Here is an 11837-nt window from a genome sequence, read left to right on the forward strand (position 1 = left end):
GCTCAAATGTCTTGCTGTCTGTGTTATGTCTATAGTACTGCTTTGTTCTTCCGTGCACAGATTGTGAGAATACTCAGTTTTGACATGAAATCCATATCAAACTGCAGTTCAATCAATTAATCACCATAATCATTCTGAGGAGCTTTGTCCAGCTAGCTTGGGTTTGGCTCCACTGCCGCATCTCTGTGTGACACACAGCAACTCACTGAAGATCAATACTGCTCTGCTGTGGTGTACATGCAGACATGACACTGGGATAACCTGCCCTTCTGTTCTCTCCTCTTGGCTCATTTAAAATAACCACTCGTTTAACTGTTAGCTGTTTGAAGGCTGAATAATTTTGGGATAAAACATCATATTTTGTGTTTGTTTTGTTTTTCCAACATCTTTAAATGTGTGTTTACATAAACTATTCTAATGCATAAGCAATTATTTAACTATTGTCATTTACATGTTATCATATACATTTATCTGTCTAGCTTTTAAGCTGTGCAAGCAGTTCAAGTAACTGCCAGTAACTGATAATTACAGCAAATAATTGCACTTTCAAATGGTTCATATCATAGCACATGAAATGTATGGATTTGCTTGTCAAAGAGAAAGATGAGAATATTGTTATGAAAGCACTTAAAGTGATATGCTGTGATAAATTATGGCGCAAAGATAGTCTAACATAATTCTGCTATATTCTGTTTGATAAATGGACCATTTTTGATAGCCATCTTTATAAAAAAAATGGTCATAAATATAATTTAAAAATATCATAAATAGCCACATTTATTGTAGTACCAAAATTCACCGTTGTTTGTCTCAAAGTGGGACTTTGTAGCCTCTGAATAAAACTACATAAGATAAGACTACATAAGACTAATTGCACACTGTGGACAAAGATGCCCTCATATTCAGTTTTAACTCTTGAATATTTACTCATCTTTTTTACTTAAAAAAGAAAAGAAAATCTTAGATTTTTTTTTAAAAAACATCTTTAATTAATTTGTTGGACTGATAACACTGTGCAACATTTAACCATTTCCCCTATACAACAGACGAGGTAAGTTTGTCACTCCTCACTCACACTGTACTGTATATTACCCATGGTAAATACCAGTGTTTAGAGCCACAATGGTTCCACTGTTGTAACTCCTTTGATTTCAAAAGCGAGCTACATTACAACCTACCCCTAACATGTTTAACCTTTAAACTTAAATTTCAAATTTGTTTGCAATACATGTTTTACTAATAATTTCTCAAATCCTGTGTCGTAGGCAGAGACCAACAACTTTATGATTGAAATGTATGAGGAGTGTTATTTGCTCATTGGGAATCTCAATACAAAAGAAAATCACAATAACTAGCTGCAAACATTGGCTGCAGCTTGCGCTAACATTCATTTCGTGAGCCTACCCCAGAAGCTAGCGCTAGCTAGCATAAGCTTTGCTCCATCCGCTCCATAACTGCTGGCCCAATGTAAGATGGTACATGTTTACAGATGCAGTGAACAGCTTTAGTACACTGCTTTTGATGTACCACGTGACAAGTTTGCAGTGCACTAATAGTGAATTAAATGTTGCAGTTGAAATTACAAATAGCACTACAAAATGGACTCACTTTCTAGTGGACTAATTGGTGTATGAGTGGAAAATTCTAACGTATCCCAAGACACAAATGTTTGCCGTGCACACACTTTGATTACAAGTTAAGGAATTACTGCTGCTGTTGTTGCAGTCACTTAGACTGGTTTGCTCCTTTTGAATCATCAGGCTTTTTTCTTCAGAAAGGATTTACTTTATACTGTTATTCAGAACAGACAACAGAATTTTCACTCTTCATCGACAGTCATAATTTATCTTCATTGTGCCATGATATGATTAAAATTAATTCAATTAAAAAAAAAGGAATGAGTCATCGGGTCTCCCTCAGCCCATATAGTGCATATACTTCAGTCACTAGTTCTGTAACACTGTGGATGTATTTTTTCATTCAGATCGTCCGGGCCTGAGTAGTGTGGAGCGAATTGAGCGCTGCCAAGAAGAGTTCCTGCTGGCCTTTGAACATTACATCAACTACCGTAAACACAAAGTGGCACATTTTTGGCCCAAGCTGCTAATGAAGGTGACAGACCTGCGGATGATCGGTGCCTGCCACGCCAGCAGATTCCTCCACATGAAAGTGGAATGCCCCACTGAGCTATTCCCTCCTCTCTTCCTGGAGGTCTTTGAGGACTGACCAGTGGATTTCAGTGTATGTGTGTCTGCGTGCATGTATGTGTGTCAAAGCTTGGGCACCCTGGTGGTCTCAGGCTGGAACCAGCAGAAGGCCCGTCTCAATGAACTTTCTAATAGCACTACTGAGTGTCACTTCATTCCAATGTTTAGGAGTAGCTCTCTGGTCTAGTTTTGGATGGAACCATTCCTCACATTGCGGGTACATGTGAATAACCTTGTTCTTTTTTTTCCCCTGTGGCTCGTTTATTGTTATTGTTGTGCATATAGCCTCTCACCTCGCATTTTACTATAGTTTTTTGTTGTTGATTATTGTACAGTTGACATACAACATACTGAAATGGTGATCTTCTCAACACTTGTTCATTCATTTGAAACCACGCAAATGTATTTTCCTCTTTCACGTTAAAAAACTCTTCTTACCTGATACACAAAATATGACTCTGTTAGCTCATCGTTAGTCTTTCCCCAATTGCTCGACTTATTGGACCCGTTTGCCTGTTAATATATAAATTTTCATCCATCCAGTGAGTTAACTGTTCAGTGTCTCACCATCACACTGTGACCTGACTCATTAACAGCAATAAGCTGTTAATGTTAGCAGCTGACAAGCCTAAAGGGGTAGCCAAAACATTTCAAGGTTAAGATATGATGCTGGGTTCTAATGCTCTCGGATAATTCAAAATTTTGCAGCCGAGTGGCACCTCAAGGCAGAACTCCAAGCCTAGCTTGTACAGTACAACAAACAGCAAGAACTCCTAACTCTAATTAAAGCTCATTCTTATTTCTACCCAATGTTTAAAACTTTTGTGGTAAGTAATTACACATGACATTGACTGCTAATGGGCAATGCTTAGTGAAAGCATTGACAAATATTGCATGCAACATCATCTTTTGCACTATGATGGTATAATTAGTGTCGTGCTGGAAAAAAAAACAGTTTTTCAACAAAAAGAACAAAAAAGAATCAGAGGCTGACATTTTGAAAATTTCAAGTCAAGTTTGGGAGATTAATTTTGGAAGCGTAGGAGCTGGAGATGGCTTGACCAAAATGTTTGCTAAATGAATGTGAAGATTAGACGGCTAAGTCAGACATATGCAAGTAAATCACATTGTTTTATTTATAAGATTTTGGAAGGAACTTCAAAACAAACTCTAGCAAAAGATCAGGCTTATTTAAGCACAGGCTCATATCCGTGGACTGAGAAGGTCAGGTTCATATAACAGCATATGTGAGCCACACTTACTAAAAGCAATGTGTCTCTGTTTGCAGTGGAGAAAATAAAAATATACATAAATTAATAAATAAAGAACAAACCACCTAAGCAGCATATTAAATGTGCTGAATATAAGAATGGATGGCACTGAATATTATACAAATGTTAAACTTGATGTTTCTATACAGACTGATATCTGAGACACATGACATAAATATATTTCTTTGTTTTATAGATAAAACAGCAACATTTAAGGAGTTAATCAATTAGTTGGTGACCTAAAAGAAATATTTTGTCATTTGAAAAATCATAATTTTTACTGAAAAAATTACTATGAAATGCTGTGTTCAGCTTCTCAAATGTGAACTTCCTGATTTTCTCTGTCCAATATCATTTATTGGATGTGTTAATGTTTGTTGCCTTGATTTTTTATTTTTTTTTACAAGATTGACCAAGACAACACTGAGAAGTTGTGATTTCATACACATATGCTGGAGATTCAGACTTCGCTGACAGTGAAGGGAACACAGCAGTAGCATTAAAGCCTGCTCATCATTGCTAGAGACTGGTCAGGTCAGATAAAAGCACATAATGACATTGATGGCAGGAAATGACAATCGCACATTACTCATTTTTGTTGAACAGTCTTAGATTTTGTGCCAAAACTAAGTGTATGACACCCTCCTAATTTAATCCACAAGATGGCAAAGTATAACATTTGGTAGATAATATGAACTGTTAGTGCACAGAGTGGTTCCTCTGACTCGTGTTTTCGTCCAGATTAGCAGCTTCAGCTGTACAACCAGTATGAGTTAAATGTTTCATCTCAGCCATGTTGCCTCATACAATCATTTACATCTTTCCTTTCTTTTCTTTTTTTTTTTCCTCTTACAGTTCTGAAATGGGGACACTGTATGTTCAAACAGTGATGTCATGGTGCTATAGTGGATGGGGACAATGGCTGATGGAACTGTAATGTTATTTACAAGTTGTTTCATTTTAATTTTACACCATAACACCCTCGTACAGTGGCATGCATTTACACTAACATGCAAACATGCACATAAAGAGTACACATACAGTACAGACATGGGTCAGACCCCACCACTATGACCAACTGGTGGGATTTGCACACCTTTAATGCTAACTGACCCAAAAGCAGTATGATTGATCATCAGCAAGGTACACTGAGAAAGCTGGTGAGATTGTGAAAATGTAGCGCTTTGTTCTTTCATCTTCTTTTTTGTTATTGTTCTCAGTAACCTCTCTATGGTATTGTCCTTTGCAATGTGACAAGAATTTGCTTTGTATATCTCGTTTTCTCAAGCTTCACGCTACTCCTCGAAGCAGCTTGTGTTATGTTTTTTCCCCTCTCATTTCTGTGAAGTGATGCCTTTTTATCAAAGCAATAGACTTGCTACAGTATTTGAATGACCCGGACCTCACACACCTCACAAACTGTACAGACTTAAGCAAATGCACAGACAATCAGAGGGAGAGAGACAGAATGGAATTGAAGGGAAGGCAGCCACCCCCCCCACCCCCCCACCCCCTCACCCCCTTTGTAAAAGTAACACTTACCATCTTTACATGCACCCCCCTTTTGCTCATAAGCATATTAGGGTGATTGTTGATTGAGTTTTGTGAAAATGAGCCCCCTGGTCAGTTAGGTTCTACTGTAAGAAAAGATTAATGTACACCATTCCTTGTTAGGTAAAGCCTAGCTTTGTTACTAATTTCAATTGTTGTATTGGGAAAAGAAAAGGTTTGGCTATTTGGCCACCAACAAATGTTCAACTGAATGGCTCATGAACAGTCCAATGGCTCTTTTCAACCAAACAGTTCTAGGAACTAAGCTCAGGAACTAAATGAATAAGTAAATATACATTTGGACCAAAAGCACCCAGTACTTAAAATCCCTATGAGGTCAAAGACCAAGAATATGCTTGCTTTTTAACATCCCAGAAGGCAACTTGCTCCATTGTTGCTGGAATTGTTTACAGTATGTAAAGGCATACTGTTCCTGTTACCAGAAGATTCCACTAGGGGGCCCACCAGCAAATTCAATTGATGCAGAGCTTTCAAATTTTAGGATATAAACAATGAACATGAAGCTGATAAAGTAGATTAGTATTGGATTTATTATAAATTCACAGAAACCAACAGCTGCTACTGTTGTAGATGATATTAAAGCCCCACAGTCAAGGATGTTGAATTTCTGTTCACATTTAATCCCAAACTACCTCTACTGGTCATCCTCATATTTTATCTTGCATAGGTGTAGCAGTAATTTCTAAGAAGATGCACAACCCTTTCTCTAAATGAGAATAGGAGGGGTGGCCATCATAAAGATATGAGTGTTTAGTTAAGAGCAAGTATATTCGCCTAAGGTACAGTTTATTTGAGGCAAATTAAGCCTGCTGTTGTATGAAATAGTGGGGCTTTGTGCTGGACACAGACTGTTAAACCAGGCGTTTTTATGTGTGCCTTAGCATGTAAACTCTGTGAAACACTTTGAGATTAAAGTCCAAGTAAAGCAGAGGGAAAGCTGCATTCTGAGTTAGTTATATTACAGAAGAATGTGTTTTCAACCATTCAGTCAAACATGAATGGTCAAAACAATCATAAGATAAATTAAATTAGGTCTGAACATGAGCAGCGCTCTGTACTCTCATACACTGGGAGCATGTATGCTAAAGACTAATTTCAGATTAGTTCAAATTAACTAACAGAGCTTGTTTTATACAAAGCTATTGGCTTAGATATTAAATCACCACCGTAAACTGCAGATATTTAATATTTTTGTCACCTTTCAGCTCTGGACTCAGTTACCAATAATGTTAAATTGTGCAACTTACATTTTTATGGCAGGTTTGTCCTGCAGGCATTCAACCTCAGAGATACAGCAGCGCAACATGAACAGACCAGGTATCAGTGTATCTGCTGATCCCAGGAAAATGAACTTGGTGTCATTGGTAATTTCCAATTTCCTATCACCTTGGCTCTGTTCAAAATCAATCCACTGACTGTAGTTACTCCAAAATAATTTAGCCTCACTCTTCACAAAATCAATAGCTTTATTCTCCTCTAATATTCCCCTTCATTTTAGATAGACAACCTAAATCCTGCAAATTCTGGCATCCAGGAAAGATTCATTTCCATGATGAAGACAGAATATTTAGCTACTTAGTTGCTAGTCAAAGGCTAACGCATCTTGTTAATAGTACTAGTTGTAGTAGTGAAAGGCGCATTTAAAACGTTGCCATGTTTGTCGCTTTTGCTTGTCTTTTATACACAATGTCACTGCATATTGGATTTGTGAATATTAGACCTGCCTTAAAATCCTAAACAGAACTTCGATAAACTGTTTTAACACAGTTTTCAGCACTTTAACAGGTTTTAAGCATCTATTGTCAAACACATATAACATGTTTCAAATCTCTAAATTTGCTTTATTCTGTATTATTTCAGTGCTCAGATTTACTGTTTTTTAAATCTTCATTGCTATTCCCTTTCCTCTTTTTAAAGCTAGCTCAACCACTGGGGCACTTCAAAAAAGCATGATTGGATGAGTTTTAATGTTTCCATCAAAAACAGTAACTGTACCTCTGGTACAACTTAAGGTTTATTAATCAACTACGATGTTGATTAAACTTGACATGAGTAAGATAGGAAAGTGAAAGTAAGGCAACAAATCAGAAATGTTTTTCACTGCAAGCTCCCACCCAAAAGGTTCTGAGTTATCTCAGTACTGCCTTCCTACTAGGGCCATTTTCAGCGTCAAAATATTCCCCTGGGACTTTGTTTAGCTCTTGGTTTCTGCAGTAGAACCAATGGATGAATAGTTGAAGCCTCTCCACTGACCTCCAAAGACCCTTATTTCTCGTAAGGTTCCTCTGGCCAAAATGTAGCTTAAGACTTCCTCTGGTACGTTCATATTTGTTGCCATTTCACCTGAAAAACTGTGTAGATTACACATTAGCAAATTAAACTGAAAAGGGCATTAGAGACTTGATTTCTCATTGTATAGTAAAGACATAACACTATAATGTGCTGCTGTTGCATTACTAAGTATTAAAACCATGACAAACCAAAAAAAAAATCTTACCATGCTCTCTCTTACCTCTTTTTTTAAAACTTGAAAAGACTGACTTTCAGTCTAGTCTCAGGAATTTGGCTGCATAACTTTGTCTAATAAAAAAATTATGCCCACGCTAAGCCACAGTTTGCCTGCAACAGCTACTACTCGTTCGCAGTCTGAATGAAAGCTTGCATGTGCTGTTGCTACTTTGAGGTTTGTGTTTCAACTCTCTGGATTGTAAGATCATTTGAGACCACAGGAACTTTTTATAGTTGCGTACAATCATAGTTTGTAGGACTGCAGTTGGAGGGACTTTTCTACTTTTTAAGCTCCTACCTCAGAGTAGTTACCCTGAGCATTAGAGGAAGTATCAGTGATGTAAATGGATGGTGATTAAGGCATGTAGTTCCCAGTCACCAAGTAACTCTCAGGGAATCCCTAGAACTGTTGGGACCAGAAGGTTCTATAGAATACTATTAACTACAGACTGCATCCAAAGCAGGGACTATTAATGGGTCACAATAAGATGATAAAATCAGATGCTTACAAGTGGAAAAAAAGCCTAAAGTAAAGCTGCATTACATTTCAGTTTTCACCACCAGGCTGTTTAACTTCTTAACAAACTAACAGCACCACAATTTCACAGTAGTTCACTCATGGTTTTTGAAATAGCTTAGTTTGCAAATGGTATCTTTGTACATATAAAATATTCAGCAGAGACCCATTTTACAGAAGTCTAAAAATAGCAACCTTTATAATGAAAGATTACAGCAAAAAAAAGGACAGTACAGCTCACCTACACACGACGGTGCTCTTCCTGTGCAGTCTACTAATGTGGCAAAGACGACCATGATGCTTGTGATATTTGCACTTCACATGAGACTGGACAGCTGTTCAAAGGCAGAATACTTTAAGAATATTTGCCTGTGTTGTGGCTGTGTTAAAGATGGTGTATGGGCATCTGAAAATATCATTTTACCAGGTTTTAATTTCAATGAACAGTTGGTGTTAAAGAACTCTTGACTTATTACTTCCTAGAGTTTTTTTTGTTTGTTTCATTTTACCTACAGTAATAACTATAGTTGTTATAAATTCCTTTAAAATGTTTCTTTCTTCTGGGGACACTATCTTCATCTGTTCAGTCTGTGTGAGACGAGAACCTGGAGCCAGACCGCACATCCTCCAGAATGTTTTTTGGCGAATTCCCCATCCCCCTCTCCTGTTCACGAGTTTAGACATTAACTGTACATAAATGACACAGACATCCAATGTCAGGTTGCCTTAACATGCAATGGACACTAGATACTGGCTCCAAAACGTTATCGTCAGGCATCTCATGAATGTACTTAGTAAATTAAATTTTCTTACAGGTCATCGTAGAGAAATTGGCTAAATAAACTCATCCTGATTAGTTTGTTGGTGGTCCTTCATGGAAACAATTCCCCAATTAGATAAACATTGGGCCTCAAACATGCAATTTATTTGCTAGATAACTGCAATCCAGATACTACTTTTGGAGGCAAAAAAAGTAAGGGTCAACCTGAGGGAGAACTGATTCTGGCCTTTTCCTCTTCTAATTCCTGAACCCCTCATGAGCAGTTCTTCCAGACACATTTTTCATTAGTGTTATAATATAGGCAGACCCCACTTGAGTTGTCTTTTGGTGTCTAAAATGATAAAAAAAAAAAAGAAAAAACATTACAGTGCACATAGTTACACTCTGTAGGGGAGAGCTTCAGGTAATTTTTATGTTTCTATGTTTTCCTTAGTGGGCCTGACAAAGAAAACTGAGAACTACGACCTAAAGTGTTACAAAACTTTGATGTATATTTAGCTTTTGCACTTTAAGTGAAACATATTACATATTTTTAAAAAGAAAAAATTGATTGTCAACATTTAGTGCGTGTCACTTGTCGATCCATTAATATGACTGCAGAAGTTCAACCTGTTGAAAGTGTCATGAATACATCACAGAAATCACTATTCTATGACCAAAATACTTTTAATTTACTTTATGTATATAACGCCATTTCACAAACAAAGTCATCTTAAGATCATTTAAAGACTCCAGTTCAATCTAATTATAATCTAGATCAGTTCACTATATACTGTGTACAAGCCTCAACGTTTTTGTGTGCGTGTGTGTGTGATGACACATGGTAGCTTCCCAGAATGAACATGTAGACGAGCTGTCGGTGCATGTAAACATAGTAAGCGGTGACTATTGGTTCAGAAACTGTTTACTTCTTGTTCCTGAAGGGGTGCTAGTTCACTTTTCTCTCTCCCACGAGTTGTTACTCTTGAGGTCACTCAGTTACAACACAATAACCATGCACCATAGAAAAGCTATTTTACAGTACAGAGGAGAAGGATGTATATTTTCAGACTGCAGATTTATTTTTATTTTTTTTTTACAGATGTTAGCATGATAGGAACATAGTTTTGTTTTCGCATAGTATTAAGAAATACAGTATCTTGTTCTCAAGTCCATTTTCACTTCTATGTAAAAAAAAAAGAGCAAGACAAAATAAATCATAAAAGCACGAGTCCAGCTGTAGTTTTTGGATTTGAAATAGAAAAAAAAAAGTCCATTGCCGTACTGTAGCTGGACGGCTGCACATGAATACGTTTTAGGGAAAACTTCATCCACCGTGAACACAGATCTCTCTTGAGTGTTTTAGTGTCAACTCATACTGGAAAACCATCAGAGAGAAAGGAAGTGACTGTGTTTGTAGGTGTTTGAGTGAATTTGTGGTTGTAACAAATTTTACTGGAACTCCGTTCCTCTCTGAATAGTTTTTGACACTAGTGTGGAGGACTTCCATCCTGTTAAAGCACATGATGGACAATGGCTGCAACTAATGTGAATCCACTCTTGACAATAAAGGTGGTTTTGAGAGAAAACTGTGCTTTTACTTGCATTTCTTACTTGTGTGTTGATTCAACTTTTTCTTTTTTTCTTTTCTTTTTTGCTGTATGCTTCTTATTCTTAAATGTAATTTTTTGTTGTTGTTTTTTTCTTTTTTCTGCCAGCGCTCTATATTTGCAACTTTGGTCCTGTTCTTCCACCTCCCACTGCATTTTAAAAACGGTCTTTCTTCTGCAATATAGTAGTAGACATTCAGTGCTTTTGTTGTTTTCAAGGTAATTTAAAAGTTTAAAAGACTGTTTTTTTTATCCTATTCATTATTTCACACCATTTACACTGGAGTCAAGAGGTTTGACACTCCACTGATACTCCGTCTAGTATCAACAAAATGGGAATAAGATCCATTTAGTGACAGTACTGTCATCTTAACAAAAAAAAAACATCTGCTTCATAACTGAAGATGAGAACCTACAGTTCATACAGTACTTTGGTGAATTTTGCCTTTTAAACTAAATTTTGCATTTTATGTTTATCCATTTGGCTCACACACAAGATGCTGCTGATAGTTACACATACACAGCACCACCTGAATTTGAACACTAATCATACTAGTTTTTTTACAGGTATTTTTTGGCTCAAGGGCCTTTTGAAAGTAGCTTAACAGGAAGGGGGGCAAAGAGAGGTGGGTGACTTGTAGCAAAGAGTCCCAGCTGGAGCTTGAACCTGGGCTGGCTGCATTGAGGACCTTTAGCCTCTGTACATGGAGCACCTGCTCACCTAGTTGAGCTACCCAGTGCCCCTCTGATTATATTACTTTGGATGGAAAGATTTCCCAAAGTAATTGTCACTAATCACTATCACTAATAAAACTATTGTACTGAATTGGAAGAAAATACATATTGCTCATTGTAAAAATCTACTTACTGAAAATCCTTCCCGTTTAATCCTGAATGCATCATGCTAGCTTTTTGTCTATCAACAATTCCAGCAGGCTTTCCTAATGTAATTACATTACATTACACTTCCACCCTTAAATAAAGTCCCTGCATGCCTAACCTTGAGGTCTTGTTCTCAAACTACCGACTTCCTCTGTGACTGTGTTACTCCTGTCAACTAGTAGCATAAAGTAAGTGCATAGTTTAATTTTTGCTTCAAACAGCTTCATAATTATCTTTAATTATCCTGTTTGACTTAATAATTTAGTGTAAATAAGATCAATCCCGATCGTAAAGGTTTAAGAGCAAAATTTAAATGAAATTGTTTGAGATGTTAGCATGCATCACTTCAGTATTTCTACAATGTAGGTTATGCAGAGGTCAAAGTTTAATTTTGAACCGAAATATTAATGGTTCCCGTCATACACTTATTAAACCTCTGAACTGACATTCTTTCTGGTTCAGTCACCAGAGTGAATATGAGTAAGCTGTAGATGGAGCTCCAGGCTGCAG

The 11837-nt window shown here is 37.0% G+C and overlaps 1 protein-coding gene across 4 annotated transcripts in view; it reads left to right on the plus strand.

The window, feature by feature from the left end:
* The window catches only part of thrb (thyroid hormone receptor beta), a 127868-nt gene extending 117444 nt beyond the window's left edge, over nt 1-10424 (plus strand). For all 4 annotated transcript variants that reach the window (XM_072370585.1, XM_072370586.1, XM_072370587.1 and 1 more), the window contains one exon: nt 1985-10424. In XM_072370585.1, coding sequence (XP_072226686.1) covers nt 1985-2226 — 242 coding nt within the window. In that variant the 3' untranslated portion in view covers nt 2227-10424. The remainder of the gene's footprint in view (nt 1-1984) is intronic.
* The last annotated feature ends 1413 nt before the right edge of the window (nt 10425-11837 follow it).

Source organism: Leuresthes tenuis, unplaced genomic scaffold, assembly GCF_036924035.1.
Source record: "Leuresthes tenuis unplaced genomic scaffold, fLeuTen1.0.hap1 SCAF_18, whole genome shotgun sequence".
Classification (NCBI taxonomy): Eukaryota; Metazoa; Chordata; class Actinopteri; order Atheriniformes; family Atherinopsidae; genus Leuresthes; species Leuresthes tenuis.